The 21,573-nt window shown below is 44.9% G+C and overlaps 1 protein-coding gene across 1 annotated transcript in view; it reads left to right on the top strand.

Annotated features, from left to right (window-relative positions):
- LOC309356143 (uncharacterized protein) overlaps positions 1–21,573 on the top strand; it is a 28,568-nt gene continuing 6,995 nt past the window's right edge. The window contains exons 1-11 of the mRNA XM_081887323.1: positions 1–614; positions 2,144–2,226; positions 2,392–2,548; positions 3,889–4,050; positions 4,139–4,264; positions 6,735–6,952; positions 7,755–7,819; positions 8,801–8,898; positions 17,678–18,388; positions 19,360–19,442; positions 20,504–20,660. Of these exons, the coding sequence (XP_081743449.1) occupies positions 81–614; positions 2,144–2,226; positions 2,392–2,548; positions 3,889–4,050; positions 4,139–4,264; positions 6,735–6,952; positions 7,755–7,819; positions 8,801–8,898; positions 17,678–18,388; positions 19,360–19,442; positions 20,504–20,660 (2,394 nt within the window). The 5' untranslated portion in view covers positions 1–80. The remainder of the gene's footprint in view (positions 615–2,143; positions 2,227–2,391; positions 2,549–3,888; positions 4,051–4,138; positions 4,265–6,734; positions 6,953–7,754; positions 7,820–8,800; positions 8,899–17,677; positions 18,389–19,359; positions 19,443–20,503; positions 20,661–21,573) is intronic.

The following is a 21,573-nucleotide window of genomic DNA, read 5'->3' as shown; positions in this document are numbered from 1 at the left end:
CCCACCAACTCAACGCACTCTTTCTAATCCGCTTGCCTTGCTTGTTTCACGGGACAGAACCTTCTTCTTGCTCAAGCACCATGGCTCTCTCTGTCCACACTGGCTCTTCCCGACAGCTCTCCTCGTACAGTGTTGGCGGTGGGGGCGGCGGGGGGTCTGTCAGACTGTCTAGCGGTGTAGGGTTTAGCGGTGGCTCCAAATTTGCTGGAGGTTACTCAGCAGGTGGTTACGGAGGAGGAAGCCTGAGTGGAGGGTATGGAATGGGCTTGGGTGCAGGTCTGGGTGGTGGGTACGGAGGGGGCTTGGGAGGCGGTTTTGGGGGCGGCCTTGGCGGTGGCGGCGGTGGCTATTCGAGCGGCTTTGTGAGCAGCATGGGCGGCATGGGCGGTGGCTTTGGGGGAGGGGATGGGGGTCTCCTGAGTGGCGACGAGAAGCAGACCATGCAGAATCTCAACGACCGCCTGGCGAACTACCTGGGCAAAGTCCACGCTCTGGAGGAGGCCAACACAGAGCTGGAGCGCAAGATCAAGGAATGGTACGCAAAGTACAGCACTCCGGACACCAGCCGAGACTACAGCAAATATTTTAGCATCATCGAAGATCTTCGGAACCAAGTAAGTGATAGGGGCGCTTATGCAAAGTTTGGTCCACCGAGAACAACTTTCTGTGTTGCATAATTAAGTTAGAATTTATTGCGCTTTGCAATACCTAACGGCCAGTTCGTAAATGTTTCAACAGCCCCTGCGTGTTCGGAATATAGGAAAATAGAAAGCTGCCTTATAATGATTCCAACCATTGACCTCAGCATTGTCTACACTGACTGGCAGCAGCTTTCCAGGTTTTTAGCCAGAGGACATTCCCAGCCCTACATGGAGATGCTGGGATTCGAACCTGGGATTGTCTGCATGCAGAGCAGATTGCTCTACCCACTGAGCTACGGCTCCTCCCCATTCAGTCTCAGAGGGAGCATAGTCTGCAATATTCCTCATAGTCTGCAATATTTCATTGGTGAATTTTCCCCCTTAGGCATCTGAATGTTACGTGTGCTTTACTGGCAAGATCTTAATACCCTTCTCAGCACAGCCTTAATCTCTGGATATGCGTCACTGTCCACACCCCTCCTATCACATAATTAAATTTGTCAAGAAATTAAGCGAGTAGTAACCGATTATCACGAAAATTCATCAGCATGTTTGTGCAGATTTTGCCTAATATACACTTCCCTACAAAGCGATTTCCCCTGATATAATGCATTTCTATGTGATTTTAACGAATGTGTGCATTTTTCATCATGTTTTTCCCTACTGTATGCATTTTCGTGCACATCACGTGGCTGGAGAACCGCACTGAAAAATTCAATTAAGTGCAAAGTTTGAAGGACGGCTGTGTTTCAGTTTCCATCCTGCCTTGGAAAGTGCAAATTTGGTGGATTTGCCTTTAAATGTGGACTCAATCCAGTTTCTTCCCCCATCCTTAAAAAGGGGGGAGACATGGCAGAATACATCAAATTACACATGATGAATTGGAAGTGGATAGGAAGACTCCCCCCGCCCTCCACCATCACCACTTTTATAATACCAGGACCTGGAAGCTGAATGGTGAGGGATTCAGGAACAGATAAAGAATTCCACCGTACAACACACTGCTATCACAATGTGTGGCAAGTGTTCCCAACGGGGATGGTATTAAAAAGGGGTTGGAGAAATTCATAGAGAATAAGGCTATCAAAGGCGAATATTCATGAAAGTTCTATAGTCATTGCCTGCACTCGCATAGGCTGTGTACCTCTGTATGCTGGTATCTGGAGAATCAGTAGGCAGAGTGTTGTTGCTCTCATGTCCCACTTTGGGGCTTCCAGAGGCAGCTGGATGCCCACCGTAGGAACGGAAGGCTAAACTAGATGAGCCTTTGGTCTCATCCCACAGGACTATTGTTGCATTCTTCCTGTTGCCTTATGTGACTCCTCTTCCTTCTCCTCCCAATCTTCCTTTCTAAAAATGGTTTGAAAAGAAATGTCCGTGTCACTCCACTCTTTGACCTTGGTGTAAAGTGTCCAAGAAGAGGAACTAAGGATGATGGTGATATTTGGTTGTTGTTTTTCCCTAAAAAGTACTGCAGCTATCTTTCCTATGTGTCCTTACAGATTGTTAGGCACACCATTGAGAACGCTGGGGTCATTCTGCAAATTGACAATGCTCGGCTGGCTGCTGATGATTTCAAACTTAAGTAAGCATCAAATTCTGGGCAAGGGGAAGGAAAGGAAACAGAAACACCAGCACCTCTGTTGTACACCTTGCTGCCGCCTCCTTCCCAGCTTTTTGAAGGCCGGCAGGAAGCAAGAAACCATAATTGCCACAATTCTGAAATCTCATTCTTACATTATCTTTGAAGGTATGAGAACGAATTGTTCCTGCACCAGAGTGTGGAGAGTGACATCAATGGCCTGAGGAGAGTCCTGGATGACTTGACCATGACTAGGTCCGACCTCGAGTTGCAGATCGAAGGCTTGAATGAGGAGCTTGCCTACCTCAAGAAGAATCATGAAGAGGTAGGTAGAAACGCTTCTAAAGCTGCTGTGCCACATGGTAGCAAGGAGGAGAGATGCACTTTTAGCCTTGAATAGGGGTATAAGAAGGCATCATTCCCCATTCTACTTTGTGTTTGTCGCACGCAGCACTGTTTCCTTTCTGCTGCAGTTCATCTTCTACCCCAAGCTACATTATTCATCTCATGATCCACCATGGCGGGATTATTAACTGACATGAATCACATTGTTGTTGTGTTATCCCACCATGTTCATTTCAATGCAAAGGAAAAAGGATGCAAATTGGGCGTAATCAATTCCATATGATAGATGGATTTGCAACAAGAGAACATTGGCAATTTACACTCCCAGTTCTGTTTTCATTGGAATTCTCTGACACCCCGACCCTGGAAGCAAATAGTTTTAGCCTCACCAAGTCATATGGGAGAAACAGGGCTGACATCACATATCTCACTCGACCCAGGCATGATGGTCAGTGGCGAAAGGAAAGCAGAGAGTCAGAGCAAGAAGCTGTTCATCTAAAGGAAAGAAGGATGCCTTCTTATTTTGAAATCCTGCTTTTAGAGAAACTGCACTGTATTATTAGTGAAGATGGCAAAATAACATTAAAATAAACAAATGCATTGCTTCAAAGTGGTTAGAAATATATGCAGTGCTGACCGGATTTACCAAAGGGAGTTGGGGAAAGGCTCTCCTAATATTTTTATTTTTAAGCCAAGGAAAATTCCAAAATCTCAGATGCATCTGCCACCTAGCGGTCAAATGAGCTCACACTGAGACAGAGACAATTCAGAATGCATTAAAAGTGGTCTCAGACTGCTACCGTTTGGGAAAGTTTGTGTGCTTTCAGGGTACGGTTGCCATGCGTCCAGGTTTTCCCAGACACATCTGGGAATTGGACTGTCAAAATGGTGTCTGGGTGGACTTTTGCCGAATTGGCAAAATATCTGGGAAAACCCGAACGTATGGCAACTAGGGTGGTTTTAAAAAAAACGCTTTAAAAATAAAAAAGTCCCACAACTTACTTGGGGGGGTGGAGATGTTCCCCCCAAAAAGCTGAACTTTGGGAAATATGTCAACCCTACTTTCAGGGCCAGCCCTACAGTTAGGCAGAGTGAGGCAACTTGTGGGGCAAATAGCAGCAGCGTCCCTACCCTGTTGTTCCTCTGAGCCATTCACCTCTGTTAGATGGCAGAGCTGTGGATGCACATGACCTGTTCTGCTAAACTATCCTGCTGCCTCTGCTGTGGTGGAGGATACTATCCCATCATTAGGGATTGTTGCCTTTTCGTGGTCTGGCTCATGCTACATGCTGCTAAAAACCCACTGGGCTTCTCTTGCAGGAACTGATGAGCTTCCGAGGGGTAACCAGCGGAGACGTCAACGTCGAAATGGACGCCGCTCCCGGAATTGACCTGACCAAGCTACTGAACGAGATGAGATCCCAGTATGAGGAGCTCGCGGACAAGAACCGGAGAGAGGCAGAAGAGCAGTTCAACAAGCAGGCAAGGATGGTTCTGAACTCCTCCTAAAACCTTAGGAGATGGCCCGGTTATCGAGCCCACTTAATACTTCTTCTCCTTGCTCCTCCAGGTTGGAGCTCTGAGGCAGGAGATATCGGCCAACGTGGACCAGCTGAGCACAGGCAAGAGTGAAGTTACAGATCTGAGGCGCACGCTGCAAGGCCTGGAACTGGAACTGCAGGCTCAGCTTGCCATGGTAAGTGGATCGTCGCAGCAGGAGGAGTTCTTTCAGAGGGTTTGTGCTACAGCTGTGCATATTAGGCTGCTGTCAAGATCTCTCCCGTGGTAAGGAGGTAAGTCATAGGATTGTACAGTTGGAAAGGACCCAAAGAGTTATCTAGTCCATGCATTCACCTACACTCCCCCCTTCCAGAACAGCAGTACATTACATAATGCTCAGTTTACTGGAGTCGCTTGATGGTCACAGAATAGGGGCTCACAGAATGAATTCAACTTGAGCTGCAACAAAACTGAACTGCAAGCTTTCACTTTCCATTAGAAGCAATCCTGCAAAAAGCGTCATCGTTTGCGGGAATTCGGAATCCCACCTAAGAGAAGAAGCAGCCGGACTCTTTTCCTCATCCATCTATATGCTACTATTATCCAAACTCTCATTATCACTTTGCAAGGCGGTGGAGCCTATAAATTTTCGTGGCATTCCAGCGAGTGACATTATCGCTCCTGCTGTGTGGTGGGGGAGTCCCAGTGCTGCATTCCCACCCTGTTTTCCCCATCCACCACACCTCTGAAATATTGTGTTGTGTTCTTTAGAACTGGGCACGCCAGTTCCCGTGTAGTGAGAGACGCCACCGTTTGGCACTGTGGCTTGTTTTGCAAGCCTTCCAGCAAATACGGGAATGGTATTTCAGCACTCCTGCTGAGCTGATCCATATATTGAGCCATTCCAAAGCGATAATGAGCCATCCTCACGTCAACATGTGTAGGAGGAAAAGGAGAGCGTTCGTCAGAGGAGTCACCGGACTCAGAATGCTGCAGCACAGTTGCCAACAGCAGAAGAGCAGAACTTGATATCCCGCATTTCACTCCCCTTAAGGAGTCTCAAAGCAGCTAACAATCTCCTTTCCCTTCCTCCCCCACAACAAACACTCTGTGAGGTGAGTGGGGCTGAGAGACTTCAGAGAAGTGTGACTAGCCCAAGGTCACCCAGCAGCTGCATGTGGAGGAGCGGGGAAGCGAACCCCGTTCATCAGATTACGAGTCCACCGCTCTTAACCACTACACCGCACTGGCTCTCAGCAGGGAGACCCTGTCTGCACACTGATGCCTCTGCTCAGAGGTCTGGACTGGTTGCCCATCTGCTACCAGGTCAGGTTCAAGGTGTGAGCCCTTAGCAGCATATATGCCCACTCAGTCGCTTCAATCTGCAGAACTGACACGGTTGCAGGTGCCACATAATACCCATTCCACAGTGGTAAGAAATTGATCTTTTAGTGTGGAACTTTGGAACTCCCTGCCTAGCGTCAAACAGGTGTCTTCTCTGTATTCTTTCTGTGACTACGCTTAGGCAAAACTATCCAGACATGTAGAAGTTACATGTGTTTTATCTCTGTCTAGCTGCTGTTGGTTTCAAACAACTTTTAAAAGTTTTAAAATACTTGGGGTTTTTTTTAGCAGTTTTTATCAAGAATTTCAATGTTTTATTTCATCTTTTTGTAAACCACTTAGATGTTTTCTTGCCATTGCATTTGGGGTGGTTTCCACAATGTCTGCAGAAAATGTAATCTAGATGCAAGAAGGGGGGAACCCCCACACACATAATTTGGGTTATGTCTGCAGTTTACTTAGACTTCCATCCTATACCCATTTACGTGAGAGTAAGCCCCATTGAACCTAATGGGATCTACCTTTGAGCAAATGTGTCTGGGGTTGCTATGTTAGTCTTATAAATCTGCTGGCCTGTGCTAAAAAGATACAGAAGCACAAAGGAACCAGTGTGGTGTAGTGGTTAAGAGTGGTAGACTCGTAATCTGGTGAACCAGGTTCGCTTCCCCACTCCTCCACATGCAGCTGCTGGGTGACCTTGGGCCAGTCACACTTCTCTGAATCCTCTCAGCCCCACTCACCTCACAGAGTGTTTGTTGTGGGGGAGGAAGGGAAAGGAGAATGTTAGCCCCTTTGAGACTCCTTCGGGTAGTGATAAAGCGGGATATCAAATCCAGACTCCTCCTCCTCCTCCTCCTCCTCCTCCTCCTCCTCCTCTTCTTCTTCTTCTTCTTCTTCTTCTTCTTCTCTTGGCTTTTGAATCATTCCAAAGAAGCAGAATTTTCACAGGGCTGTTTCAAGTGGAAGTCACTGCATGAGTGGAAGGACTTCCGCTCGCACAACAGAACTTCCCCTCCCTTTCCTCCCCATATTTTCACCCTGCACATCCTCCCAATATGCTCTGGGAGTGTCCCCAACCCTCCAGAGCAGAGTTTGCAGGGGGGAAATGCAGGAGAAGAGATAGCAGAAATTCCACCACTCAAACAGAAGTCATTCCGCTTCCCCAATGACTTTGGTGGATACAACATTATGCTATTTATTGGATTCAATCCATGGGAGTGTTTAGAATAATCATTTTCCTTGTTGGAACTTCTCCATCTCTGTTAATTTTGCTGTATTTTTACGCCCTTTTCTGTCTTCCTTCTTCTGCGCCTTCGGAACAGAAACAATCCCTGGAAGGCACTTTGGCGGAAACAGAACGAAATTACTGCGACCAGCTTGCGCAATTACAGGGTCAGATCGCTGGCTTAGAGGAACAGCTTCTGCAGATTCGGGCTGAGATGGAGAACCAGAATGCAGAATATCAGCAGCTGTTAGGCATCAAGACACGCCTGGAGAAGGAGATAGAAACCTACCGCCGCCTGCTGGACGGAGAAGGGGGGTAAGCGTTAGACATGGCAGATAGCCAGATCTGACTCAGAACCAATTATGAGGCCCTGTAGATCCAACCAAAGGACAGTAGCTTCACAACAGCAATTTGCATAATATGGATGCATTCGCTTCTACTGTACTGAATGGGAAACCTGCCATTTGTTAAATTAGACCAGATTGCACTTGTATTTAGAAAGCTTGCAGAGCTGGAGGCGATTCTAAATATCTGCCTATGCAAAATGCAGAGGAAGACATACGCTGGTCAAAATTCACACACCGACTTTCCATATTTGGTAGAATCAATGTGCGGGGTTGGAATCCGGATCGCACCTACTGGCCCCACCCTTCAAGCTCCATGGGTCAAATGGGAGGGCTGGTCTGCACAGAACCTACATACACAGTGCATTGAAGACAGCGTCAACCCATTCCAATCCTCCCTCCATGTACTGATTCTTATCTGCTTAGGGCTATAAAAAAAATGATCTCCATTACTCATCTGAGCTGATCAAAGGAGCCAACTCCTAGGAGTCAAGGTCCCTTCACCGCCCCCCTAAAATATTTGAGGGGCCACCAAATTGATGGGTATTGCCATTCAAATGGTGTGTGCCTCCCATGTATCATGATTGATTATGCAGGACGGGACTTTCCTGCCACCCCCCCCTCCCAATATTTTATTCAAGTTGGCACCCCTGGAGCTGATTATCATCACATTATATTACCTGACTGTAATAAATTGGTGGTCTCTGAAATTCTCTCTGAAAAATGATGCACAGCATACCACTAAAAAAAACTTACATTTTTTTCCTTGACAGTGGTTTTGGGTCTTACGGATCTTCGAGCCACAGTAGTTCTATGAGTTACGGAGGCTCTGGCAAAGGTAATTACAAATATCTTTATATACATTAAAAATGCACAGCTGAAGGTCTGACTGCAAACTTCTCACCGATGCATAAAAGCACCCCCCCTTTCCCCACCCGTTTCCCCCCTTGCTTCCCAAATTTCCTTGTCTGCCCATTTCCCACATTTCAACAATACATCACCTCTGCTGGTCCCCAAAACTATGCAAGGCTTTTCCAGTTCGCTCTTAGCAAAGGAAGTGAACTACAGCCCTTTCTTGTGGGTCCATATTTTCTTCAATTCCGTGTCCACAGCCCAAGCCAATGACACATGGGGGACGTCTATGGTCAGCAGTAACCATAGAGCACAATGGCGAAACATGTGGCTGTCAGGGAGGGCCATGCAACCTGGGTGTAGCAGGAGGGAGGTGGCCACAGGCATAACCCCACATCCCTGTTGATGTGTGACGGGGTCCATCAGTTACCTAGTCTTGGAGCCTTCCTGCTGACGCCAATGTTGCTAGGTACAATGTTGTACCTAGATGGGGTTCAGGCAGCACAAAAGCTAGTTCAGGGCTGCATTGCTCCAATCTGGTGCTCCTACAGGTGTGTCCACATGGCTTCAACCACACAGCCCAACCCTGCTCCATCCCTCCATGTAAGCTGCTGTGACACCAGTAGCAGGAGGTCAACTTCTTGCCACCAAGAGTGTGCAAGGAGAAAAGACAGTTATGGAGAAGCAATTTGGGGAACAAAAAATGGGTGGGTGGGGAAGGTTGTCTTGCACCTCAAATTCACTCCCATCAGCCCACATTCTAGGGAATTGGCAGCAGCCCAGTTTTCCCAGTTGAGGATGCAAAGTCAGGCCCTATCTTGGGTGCTTGATGATTATCTGCCTGTATAAAAATGGGAGCGTGAAAAGCAATCATGCAAAGCACGTCAAGGACCTGCTTTGAAGCCTTGTTCAAACACTATGTTTTAATTTTGCTTTCTTTCTTTTTTTTATGAAAATAATAATCCAGAGTCAACGAAAACCAGAATGGTTAAGACAATTGTGGAAGAAATGGTTGATGGCAGAGTCGTTTCGTCCCAGGTCAAATCGGTCGAAGAGAAACCGACTAAATAACCATCAAGAATCCCTTGTCCTCATGTCCTGGCAAAGCAGCAAGAAAGGATGCCTTCAAGAGAAAACATTTCTTCTTTAGAAAAGCCTCTTTCTAGAAGTCCCTCACTTCTTTCCTCTCTTTTTAAAAACAAATCATCAAAGCGCATTCTGAAATCTTGATTTCTTTTAGCTGTGGTAGTTCAATAAACCTTTTTTTACTGTTTGCATATCATACCTAGTTTCACGCGGTTCCAACATTCTCTTATTGAAATCATGAAGGGCAGTAAGAAGCTCAGCATTTTAATAGTGTGCATTAATTTTATCTACAAACAGGCAGGTGCAAGCATAGAGATGATCTCTCCACAGCCACCATGAGGGAGGCAACCCTTACTCCTTGCCCAAGCAATAGTTCCCTCTGATCACTATTAACACCAAACTAATTAACATTAAGCACAAGTGTAGCCCTTAAGTGCAGGGTTTTTCTTTTCTCTTGCAAGGATCAAGATCACAGTGGAAGTTGCAAAGAATTAAAGTCCCCTTAATCCCATGCCAGAGTCCCAGTCTGGATTAAAGCCTCATGTCTAGTATTGGTAATAGGGAAATTATTACATTTAAGGGCAAACCATGTGATTAAAGTAATGTGAAGTTTGGCCCTGTGGTGTCAACAGATACTTACTAATTCCTTTAAATCCTTAGCTATGTTTGGCCCAAGACACAGGATCCACTGAGTATTTAAATTCAGGGAGCACTGAACAGGTGGCAGATATTTTGACAAATAGCACACCCACAAGCCCATTTGTGCACTTGAGCATGTTCAGTACTGGTGTGGGAGTGGACAGGCCATTTTAGTAAAGGTGGAAGCAGACATCTAAAACATGGGTAGGCAAACTAAGGCCCAGGGCCGGATCTGGCCCAATCACCTTCTAAATCCGGCCCACGGACGGTCCCAGAATCAGGGTGTTTTAACCTGAATAGAATGTGTCCTTTTATTTAAAATGCATCTCTGGGTCATTTGTGGGGCCTGCCTGGTGTTTTTACATGAGTAGAATGTGTGCTTTTATTTAAAATGCATCTCTGGGTTATTTGTGGGGCATAGGAATTCGTTCATCCCCCCCAAAAAAAATATATATATAGCCCGGCCCCCCACAAGGTCTGAGGAACAGTGGACCAGCCCCCTGCTGAAAAAGTTTGCTGACCCCTGATCTAGAACATCCTGCAGCACTGCAAACTCAAGTCACAAACACTTTCCAAGCCAAGCCGAAGTTTTGCACAGTCTCTACAGCTGTTACTTGTGCACCATGTCATCGCTGCAAAGAGTGAACGGGAGAGCCGTCTCTGCAACGGAGGAGTCATGGAGACATGCACCTGGGAGCTGGAACTAACACTTCACACTGCCTGGTGTTCACAGTGACAAATGCCAGCGTATGCATGGCAATCCCATCCACCATGACATAATTCCAATACAAAATACAATTGAGCAGCCAAGCCTGTAGTGCAAATTTCCATATTACTCGTTTCACCAAATGGCATGGACATAGCTGCATGGCCTAGTAGCATATGCAGCACATAGATGCCTCCACACCAATGGCTACTGGTCATGATGGTGGTGCCAGTTACCACAGGAGAAGAGAGTGCTCTCGTGCTTGGGCCTTGCTTGTGGGTTTCCCACAGCAATCTGGGGAGCGCACTGTATGAAGAGAATGGTGGACTTGGTGGGCCTTTGGCCTGACCTAGCAGGCTCCTTTTACAATGACGTATCAATAAAGTGTCACTTAACTACGTGGCACTCTGCAAAGATTAGAGACGTGGAGTTTGGAATCTGAAACAGGCCCAGGGAGACAACAGAAGAAGGGAAGGTAGGAAGAGAAAATGTGATCATTTCAATTTCGCATGCATTGGCTTAGTTATAATGAAGCATCTTCCTCAAAAACAATCGTCAAAGCAGCTGTTCTGTCATCTGTAAAAATCCTGGGCTTCCGGTAGTCACTGTTACAACACAGGTCACACCCAACTGTAGCCCTTTCTCTTTGGCGATAACTTGTAGCCGAGTAAGATTGTCTTCCATAAACAGGGTTTTAACAGTGAGTCCATGAGTGACTGTGGAGGCCAATTCTGGACATAGCTGTCAACATTTCCCTTTTTTTAAGGGAAATTCCCTTATTCCGAACAGGATTCCTTGCAAGAAAAGGGAAAAGTTGACAGCTATAATTCTGGATCCACACGTCCTTCCATAGTGGGGACATAGGTTTCCAGGTGGGAGTTGATCATGGTGAGGGTTTGCCAAGCATGCCTTCCTCTTAGCATGTTCCTCCCTTTCGCCCCGAGTTTGAGCGTCTTCAAAGCCCATGGCACCTTTGATAAAGGCTGTTCTCCAACTGGAGCACTTGCAGGCCAGTTTTTCCCAGTTGTCTGTGTTCATACAACATTTTTTTAGATTTGCCTTGAGAGAATCTTTCAACGTCTTTTGTTGACCACCAGCATTACGCTTTCCATTTTTAAGTTTGGAATAGAGTAAAAGAAAGGCAAAAGGGAAAGTGTCAGAAAGATACTTCTACACAATCCCAAAAGGGTCTGGTGAAGGGCTTCCTGGGACATGTTTTTGAGGCATGAGAAAACAACAGAGAGCAAGACCACAGCTTGGTCTCCTCCCCCCTCTCCTTCTCCTAAAAGATTGGGCAAGATGACCCTCGGGACCCCTTCCAACACTACAATTCTATTCTTCTTCAAATGAAATAATTGTGATGACATGAACCAACATGTGCCTGTTGAAGGGATACAGTTAATTGGTGTTTATTGGCCCTGATCCAGAACAGGAGCAAAAGGCTGTTATCATACTTAACATCTTCTGTTAATTATAACAAGCCAAAGTTCTCAGAAAAGGTATCTGAGGGAGAGTTGGATCCTGCAAGTTTCCTTCTCAACAGGAAGAAAGAGAGGTCTGCATTTAGAGGACGAGGCCCAGAATCAGAGCCCTCCAAGGCAGCCATGGAAAGCTTGGCAGCTAGTGCTGATCCACCACCAGTGGTGCTCCAAGTAGGGAAGGGCCAGGGAGAGGGTGTCCCACGGCCATTTCTGGGGAGACTGTGGATCTGCAGAACACTACATCCCATCTCTGCTTGCTATCTTTAGGAAAGGGGTGAATAAGACTCTGGTCCACAGAGGTCTGATGCTGGAGCTGCTCCTGGTGGCTAGATTAGAAATTGTACATCAAATGAAGGGTCTTGTGACCTCTCTTTCAATGCTTGGTGTGCAAAAAGGCCTGCCTCTTAGTAAGAAGTGGACTCAAAACTGCCAGGAAGCAAGGGGAGGAAGAAGCAAAAGGCAAGTTCTCTGAGATGTGGTTTCAATTTAATGTTTAATGCTCATAATAAAGATTAGATGCTCCAGCCTCTGAAAGTCTCATCTTTCCTTTTTGTTGGACTCAATAGTTTCAGCCAGACCTGCAATTTCAGGATGCTAATGAATTTTCTGTGCTGAATCATTGTCTGCCCTATTTTTGGTGTTACTAAGGCAATTTCGTTGTTTGCTTTTTTGTGAGAAGAGTTCAGTAAATCTTCAGTGGTTTTTTGAAAAAAAAAATCTCATACCTGTCTCAAGAACAAAACCAGTGGTGTTGGTGTGAATTGGAAAGAAGGACACAAAAATCCATCTGCAAGTTGAACAAATTTCTGAAATACAAGAATGGTCTTGTATGTTCCCAACAGGAAGCAAGAAAGAGCAATCTATCGGAAACCCCTTGCTCCACAAAAAGAAAAAAAAAAACCCGGAACAAGTTTCTGAAAAATAAGCAAATGCTGGCTTTGCATAATTTGTTGTGATAGCCTAATTCAAATGATCTCTGTGCCAAATTATAATAAGCACAAATCTTTCAGCCCACAGAACCCAAGGAAATGTTCGCAGTTTCAGGAAAGGATTGGCTTTAATGTGCCAATACTGCTCCCTAGTGAACCGGTGGAGATGCTGTTGCTAAAATCCTCTCCCTCCTTCGCTCTAGGCTTTTTCTCACAGTACAGGCAACCACATTAAAGAGTTCGGCACTGGCGAGATGCCGAGCGGCCGGTTTAATCTCTAGTGGGGGGGAGAGACCCGATTATAATAACAACTGCAGTTGAGTCAGAACATGGCTCTTATCGTACAACTTTGCAATCAAGTCAGTAACCACCTTTGATGGAGGCGGAAAAACTAATCAGGGTGGAATGACAGCATTCACTTTGGCAAGACGGACTATGAGTAGACTCGAAACACCAGCAGGATGCAATGAAGAGTTCTGTTAAGTGCATGCTTAAAAGGGCATGCTTACAACTGTCTCCTCTTTTTCCTACACAAAGATAAGCTGTGTCCAAACCCCCCAAAATAACAATAATAACCCAGATCAGGCATGTGGTATGAGGGAGAGGGTGCAAACTCTTTCTTCTCTGTGTTGTTTTCCCAGCAAAAGTATTACAGATGAACAAATCTGTCAATATCAATTTCTTTTTGTTCCTCGTTCTTCCAGTCTTAAATCCAGTTCTTCCATATTTCTACATCAGTTTGCATTTTTTTAAAAAAACAAAACAAAAGTCCTCATGAAAATGTCCCAGCATTTTGGTGTACATTGCTTCTAAAATATGCATTTTTCTATGCAAGTTTGCCAAACACATGCATCTCTCTTTAAGCAAATTTCCTGAATGCACTTTTGTACATTAATTTCACTAATATATGTATTATTTTGCATGGTTTTCCCCAATATACACATTTCTGGGTTGGAGAACTGCATCTCCAAATTCAGAGAAGTGTGAATTTTGAAAGATAGCTGTGTTTCAGTTCATACATATATTGTTTTCAGAAAGTGAAAAGTAAAATGTGAACCAATCCGAATTTCTCCTCCATCTCTACTCTGTATAGCAATCCCACAGGAGTTCCAGCTAAAGCAGATGCGGGGATCCTTTGTAAAACCGCGAGCACATTTGCAAAGCAAAGCAGGGTTTGGTACAGTTTCAAGTTGGATGGGGGACAGTGTGTTGAGATTCCTATCTTGCAGAAGATTGGGTTAGATGACCCTCAGGGTCACTTCCAACTCTTCAATTCTGTGGTGGTGAACTACAACTCCCATCGTCCTTTACCATTGGCCATGCTTGCTGCAGCTGATGGGAGTTGTAGTTCAGCAACATCTGGTAGGGCAAAGGATTCTCAAGCCTGAGCTGAAGCGTTGCTCTGAGAATTCTGAGCTACATGGAATATTGATATAACTAGTGGTGCCATCAGTGCAGGATTTTGAGGGTGCTCAGTGACAAGGTCTAGGGCACCACACAGCAGAAAGAGAAGCCAAACACAGCAAGACTCTCTTACTACATTCTCAAGTGATTGAAGCAATAGGCATTATCATCTGTAAAGCACACACCCGGCACAGCTGCTCACAAAGCCTGTTAACTCCAGAGTCTAAAATTATACCACAACACTGGGCATAACTCTACTGTAGAAGCCTATATCTTCACCACACTGCTTAAAATACAGTGGTACCTTGGTTCTTGAACTTAATCCGTTTGACTTCTGAAATGGTTCGAAAACCAAGGCTTCCTGCACTCAAGCAGAGGCTGTGTCAGATGTTCACGAACCAGAACACTCACTTCTGGGTTTGCAGCGTTCAGGATCCAATTTGTTCAGGAGCCAAGGCATTTGAGTACCAAGGTACTGCTGTACTAATTTCTAAGAGGTTTTCTTTCACAGCTAGTGTTAGGAACACATAGAAGCAGGCACAGGATTGGCTTGTGCTTAAATTTAATCACATGTAAAGGAGAGAATTTGACCAAACTGCAGGAGGCAGTGGAAGACAGAAGTGCCTGGCGTGCTCTGGTCCATGGGGTCACGAAGACGGACACGACTAAATGATTAAACAACTACAACAACAAAGGAGAGAATGCTAGGGAAAAACAAGGGGGACAAGCTTTCTGAAGTAGGCAACAAGCGACAAAGCAGACACATTGAGAAATCCATCTGTAAATTCAAAACTGCAAGGTATTTCTCCGCTACTCCTGCGACTAAAGAATGGGTGCTGCTATTGTAGAAAAAGAAACTCCACTGTGTTTTGTTATTTAACCTATCGATAATCCTTGGGTTTAAATATCCAGTGTGATCAAACTCAGTCACACTTTAATACAAATAAATTAAGAAAGGCTGTTATGACCTGGCATCCAAGCTGTGGGAAGTGTACATTATGTACACAATGTTCCTGCAGGTCCTTGTGGGTCAGAGTGGGAATGCACTACTGCTGGAATATCACACAGGTCTAAAGTATCACTGCCACATCAGGGGCAATTTTTTGGAGCATTTTTTAAACTCACCTTCCCACTTAGGAAGGTGTCCAGGGCAACTATTAAATGGAAAGTAAAACGGAAAAGTAAAACAATCACTTCCCTGAGCATCAGCTATTTTGATTCCGTAGCAACTGGGAATTCGACTCCATTGAGGATTTTGCTACTCTTGATCTCAGCTAGTTAAGTTTCAAGTGGGCAATCTGCTCTGAGAAAAATCAGAGAATCATAGAAGTGTAGAATTGGAAGGGACCGCAAGGCACCCCTAGTCCAGCCCCCTGCAATGTAGGAATCTCAGCTGAAGCATCCATGACAGATGTCCATCCAACATCTGCTTAAAGACCTCCAATGAAGGAGAGTCCCTAACTCTCTTTCACACAAAGGTGTGGCTCTTCTGTACTTCCGTGAAACAAGTGGGGTATGCAAGGAGAATGTTGAGATCTAAAAAGAACACACTGTCCAATTATTCCATTTGGAATCATTATGAGTAATTAATCTGAATTTACTCCGTCCTTCTGCTGCTGCCAGCTCACTTCTTCAAGCGGTAAATCTAATTTAACTTAACGTACTGTAAGGTTTGCAGTTTGTAAGGATATAAGAAACGTCAAGCTGGCTCAGGCCAGAGGCTCATCTGGTTCAGAATCCTGTCCTCACAGTGGGGAACCAGATCCCTGTATGAAACCCACAAGGAGAACCCACTTGCAACATTACTCTCTGTCCTTCTGATTCCCAGCAGGTAGCATTCAGTGGCATGCTGTCTCCCACAGTGGAGGGAGGAGCATTAGTGTAAGAGGAACATAGAATCATGGAATTGTAAAGTTAGAAAAGTTCATCTAGTGCAGCCTGGGGTGGAGTGGGGGGAGATCAACTAAGACTGCAATTCTGCGTACATATACTTGGGAGTACGTCCCAATGAACTCACTGAGACTTGAATCCAAGGAAACATGCATAAGACTGTTGTAGGGATGGAGAGGAACTGCAGTTTCCATTTGCATTTAAATGCAAACCCACAAAAGATGCACTTTCTGAAACAATACATGAACCAAACCACAGCCGTCTTATTGAAATTTGCAATTCTCCGAATTTTGCAATGCAGTTCTCTAACTAAGTTGCGTGTATTAAAATGCAAATGAGGCAATAATGTGCATAAAAATGCACTTGTTTGTGAAAAGAAGATACAAAAATGCATTCTATTGGAGGAAATTATTTTCCATGAATGTTATACTATGGGAAGTCACATAAAAACATGCATATTATGAGAAGTTTGCACTATAAAGCTGATGCATTAAAAAAAAACCCGCGCACACAGAAACTGATGTGAAAATATGGAAAACTGAACATAAGACTGCAAATATGAGAAACTGAAATTGTCAGATTCACCCTTCCTAACTGCAAGGTGGCAGTCCGATACAGTTTTACTTGGGAATAAGTCCCACTGCAGTTAACGGAACGTATTTCTCAGAGCTGCACTTTTCATGAAAACCACTGTTTTAATGTGTAGTCACAGTTATTTTCCATGAAGGTCATAGACATGCCTCTTGGAGCTTTTTTTGCAAAGGATGCAAACATCTGTTTACCCACTTTTCATATCTGCACATCATACCTACACCAAGCAGAGGGCACATACATTCCAGTTGAAAAATGACTCTCCTCCACTTTCTATGTCACATAACTTTTTACAGGTATGCAGAAAGGAAGCGAAACAGCTCTTTCTGTGCTGTGGGTGAAACACCATTTTGTAACTCCCAGCTCTGCCACAGAAGCCTCCCATCCTGCAGAAATTCCCCATAAGATATAGCAAGTGGGAATTCTTTTCTAATTTTTAATGATAATGGGTGATGCTCCACATTAGGTTGTATTAAACTTTTACTCAGAGCAGATTTGCAGAAAGTTGTTGGCCATAACTAACTTGGGTCTGTTCATTTCAACAGGTCAACTCTGAGTAGAAGTTGCTTGGATGCAGCCCATTGTGTCCCTCAGTTCCAGATATTTTGTGCCTCAGAGATGCTTTGGTTCTCTGTTTTCTAAGAAGTCCAGAAGTGTCTTTACAATGAGAAGCCTTCCACGTCCATATTCCTTCGGCAGCAGGGGGTTGCTACTGGTAAGCGTGAATGAAGCAAAAGGTTGAACGAAGCAAAAGAGAACATGATCCCATCAGAGCAAATATTCCCTCCACACAAAGAGAAAAATTGTGGCTGTAAGGCAAACTCTGAGGTCCGGCAGAAGTGCTGTTAAGTGAATGACAAGACATACAAACAAGCGCCTGTCACCTAGAGATTCGCTCTGGGAACACAGAGCGTTATGCCTAGGGGTCTAGGAGATGAAGGAGAGAAGAATTACTCATCCGCAATTACAATATCGTAATGAATTTTTAACTTTGTTCCACCCTACTCCACCCCCCGGCATAACAAACGCCCTCGAGGCACCAAACTGCAAATGGACACCGTGTTGAATTAGGAGGGGGGAGGCCGGGATGAAAAGCTGTTGAAACTGAGATCCGCTGAGTTGACAAGAAAAAAATAAATGCCACAGGTAGGAGGCATTACAGAAGCAACACCCTCACAACCCTATATATAAAAGGCAGAGGAAACCGCCCTGTTAGCACATTGCCTGTCTGTCTGTCTTTCCTGACTCTGCTTTGCCTTTTCCTTGCAGCTTTTTGGCATCCCTCAGCTAACATGTCTACTCGGATATCGACCTCCTCGAGGAGAATTTCTTCCTTTGTCAGTGGGGATGGAGGTGCCAAAATGGGCAGCGTTGGAGGAGGCAGTCTGTACGGTTTTGGCGGGGGGTCCATGGTCGCTCTAGGCAGTGGCTATGGAGGGGCTGCATGCGGTGGGTTTGGTGGACCTGGCTTTGCAAGCGGAGTTGGCTTTGGTGGGGGGTCTGGCTTTGGTGGTGGGGCTGGCTTTGGTAGTGCCTCCGTGGGAGGTGGTGGCTATGGAGCCAGCTACCGCTCCAGCTCAGCGGTGTCCTTGGGTGGTGGCTATGGAGGGGCCGACAGCATCTTCCTGGCTGGGGCTGAAAAGGAGACCATGCAGAACCTCAACAGCCGCCTGGCAAACTACCTGGAAAAGGTGCGCTCTCTGGAGGAGGCGAATGCCGAGCTCGAGCTGAAGATCCGCCACTGGTATGAGAAGAATGGGCCCGGGGCTCCTGGAGTGACCCGCGATTACAGCAAATATCACCAGATCATTGAGGATCTGCGCAACCAGGTGAGGAAACCAACGCTGGGTAGAAGCATCCCCTAAGTCACACCTAGACGAATGGAATCTGTGTGAGGGATTTGCTATTGGACATCTCCCCTGCAATTCTGCACAGCTTGTTAAAGTGGCATTGAGGGGGCCAATTATGTACAAAAAATGTGCATATATATGACTGTATGCTAAAGTAAGCAGACCAAGATGAGGAATTTTTTAAAAGCGCTTTACCTGCTTTATCACTCATAAATGTATGTAGTGTAATCAGGGGGGAAAGTTCAACATGGAGGGTTTTTCTTTCTTTCTCAGCACTAGGAACCCAAATGCAAAATTATAATGGGATGAAACTGGCATAGGCATAGAAAGCTGCCTTATGCCCAGTCATTTCATTGGTCCAGGCAAGCCAGTAGCTATGGCTCTCTGGGGCTTTAGAGCGGAGTTTTTCCCAACCTTACCTGGAGATACCAGAAAATGAACTCAGGGACATTTTTTACAAGTGAAGCACACAGCTACAAGCCTCAGTTACAAGCCTCAATCTGCTTAAGCAAGATGGGGTGTCCAATCCTTTAAAACTCTAATGAATGGCATTTCTTCAGAACAATAACAGTCTGAATTACTGGTGCTTATTTCTGTTAGCAATAAAGGTCTTGTCCACATATTAATTCAACAGAAGGACTGGAATTGAAGCCAAATTAGTCTTTGTTTGTTTGTTTGTTTGTTTTGATAATCAAGTTCATGTAACAGGAGAAATTCAGATGAAATTCAAGTGCTTTAGCTGAATAATTGTTGTAAAAGCTAACATTGTCTATTCTTATTCTTCATATTCAAAACATTAGGGAGATTTGTTTTTCTTAAGTCAGTTTTTATTTGTGCTACTCTACAAATCAACCCTGATTATGTACGAAATGCATTAGCTGTTAATCTGGAAGTGGGCATTTCCCACACACAAAATAACCTTGTTTTATTCTTTTAATACTGCATTCCAGATCGTCAATGTGACCATTGACAATGCCAATGTAGTCTTACAGATTGACAATGCCAGGCTGGCTGCTGATGACTTCAGACTGAAGTAAGCTAAATTCAAAACTTTTCTGTTTTGTTTTTGTTTTTTTAAAAGCAAGATGTTGGTTCTTAAGTTTTCCACCCCACTCCTTTCAGTAGCATTGGGTCATTGGGGTCTACTTAATTCACCAATAATGTAATGCAAGTTGGAAATCAAAACCCCACCTCTAATGCTATGGTCTGTGATGGGCAGCTGTTAAAACTGGGTGAATTTGGTAATTATCAGCTATATAGAAAAATGAGTAGAGATACAGAATGCTACTTCTTCTGCTAGACACAATAGGATTATAGTGATACACATGATATCAAGTCCACCTTTTACCAACCCAATTGTTTGTTTGCTTTTGTCAGGATCCAGTGAAATAAAACAGTGCTGGAACGAGCTGGGTTTTGAAGCCCTGTCTCCCAGGTGCAGATCTAACAACTCATCTGCTGGCTCTTAGTAAATATCTGCTGTAATTATCTTAGAGTCCAAAGGGATCTCACCAGGGCATCTATCGAATCCCCTCCAGCTCCCAGCAGCCTTCCATGCCCCATCCCACCTTGTTTGGAAGCTCCCATAAAGGATTTTGGGGTGACTTCAGAGGGTGGCCAGAATGCAAAACTCTCCTTCCGTGTACATTCTTGCAGGAGTGCCAGCTTGGCTCTGGAGCCGTGGCTACCCGAGGCCGTGGGTGTCATGCAGCGTGCATGGCCCAGGCACCAAAATTTGTGGGTGCCCGGCCTCTTCGTGGGGAATTTTGTGGGTACTTAGGACCCCAGGAAGTTGGCACCTCTGCTTCCTTGAGTTAAGCTCCTCACTCTGGCCATTGAAAATTGAAGAACTGATAAGCTCACTGTAATGGACTTTGAGGCTATAGGGCTAAGGATCGGTCTTTGTGCTGCATTCATTGTGTTTGTGTAAACTACGTAACCCACCTTGGGATTACGAAACACAATAAAGAATGACAATGTTCCAAGCGCCTTCGATCCTGATCTTGCCCTTTCGTTTGCTGTCTTTACAAGCGGCTAATCTGAGCCATCTCCCGATATATCTCATAGCTTTGTATGCTCACTTGCCCCTCTCAGGTTTGAGAACGAGCTCTTCCTTCGCCAGAGTGTTGAAGGAGACATCAATGGTCTGCGCAGAGTGCTTGACGACTTGACCATGAACAGGTCTGACCTGGAATCACAGCTTGAAAGCCTCACAGAGGAACTAGCATACCTTAAGAAGAACCACGAAGAGGTAACCAAGTTTCGTTTCACCACCATCACCCCTTTTCAGGAGATTTTCACCCTAATCTAGTCCAAAGGCAGGACTGTGTGAGTCTTTGGGATGCAGGACAAGTGCCTAGCACAGTGCTGCAGATCCAAAAGTTTGTTTAGACAAAAGGAAGCTCAAGTTCATTCTTCACTTAGCCCCAAAACTTACTAGAGTACCTCCTGGGCAAGTCAACTTCTGCCTAACCTATCCCACAGAATTAATTCAATTATAATAGTCCACCTAAATCCAAGATTCAGAATGAGGAACATCACAAATATTTCAACTTCTTGCATGAAGTCAATAGAAGAACAGCTTAATAATAATAATAATAATAAGTACTTAAAACCAGCTTAGACAACCCTTCTTACATTACCATGTGTGGGCTTTCAAAAGCTTTCAGGAGGACAGAAGTGTAATTGTAAAGGCAAGAAGGTAAGACTTGTGAAAGAATTCCACAGAAATTGTTGGGAAAGTGAGCAGGGACTAGCACAGAGTCCTGATTTTTCATCCATGTTTATTGGTTGGGTTAGCTCATATTATGCCATATGGATTTGAAATCCTGTTACATCACCGTGCAGAAAGAATGAACAAATTCCATCACTCACCTTCAGTCTCTGACCGCATTTGTTACATCACACCATTGTGCTTGAGCACAAATGAGAAATCACACCCTTATCAAAGACTCCATCTGAACTACCAGGAGATGACTATCTAAATTAAGTTCAAATTGTGCCATAAACTGCTTTAATGATTAGTGTGTGCTGTCTCCTAATGTCTACTCATCGCTGTGTGGTCCAATGTTGAAGGGCTGTGTGGTCCAATGTTACTACACAAAGTTATGATACATGGGGCTCTGTGGGCCCCGTAGCTTAGGCTGGGGCTCCCCCCAAAAAAA

The sequence above is a fragment of the Podarcis melisellensis genome, assembly GCF_964234715.1.
Source record: "Podarcis melisellensis genome assembly, chromosome: 13".
Lineage (NCBI taxonomy): Eukaryota > Metazoa > Chordata > Lepidosauria > Squamata > Lacertidae > Podarcis > Podarcis melisellensis.
Note: the sequence above shows the minus strand (reverse complement) of the source record. Positions and strands in the feature narration are given on the sequence as shown.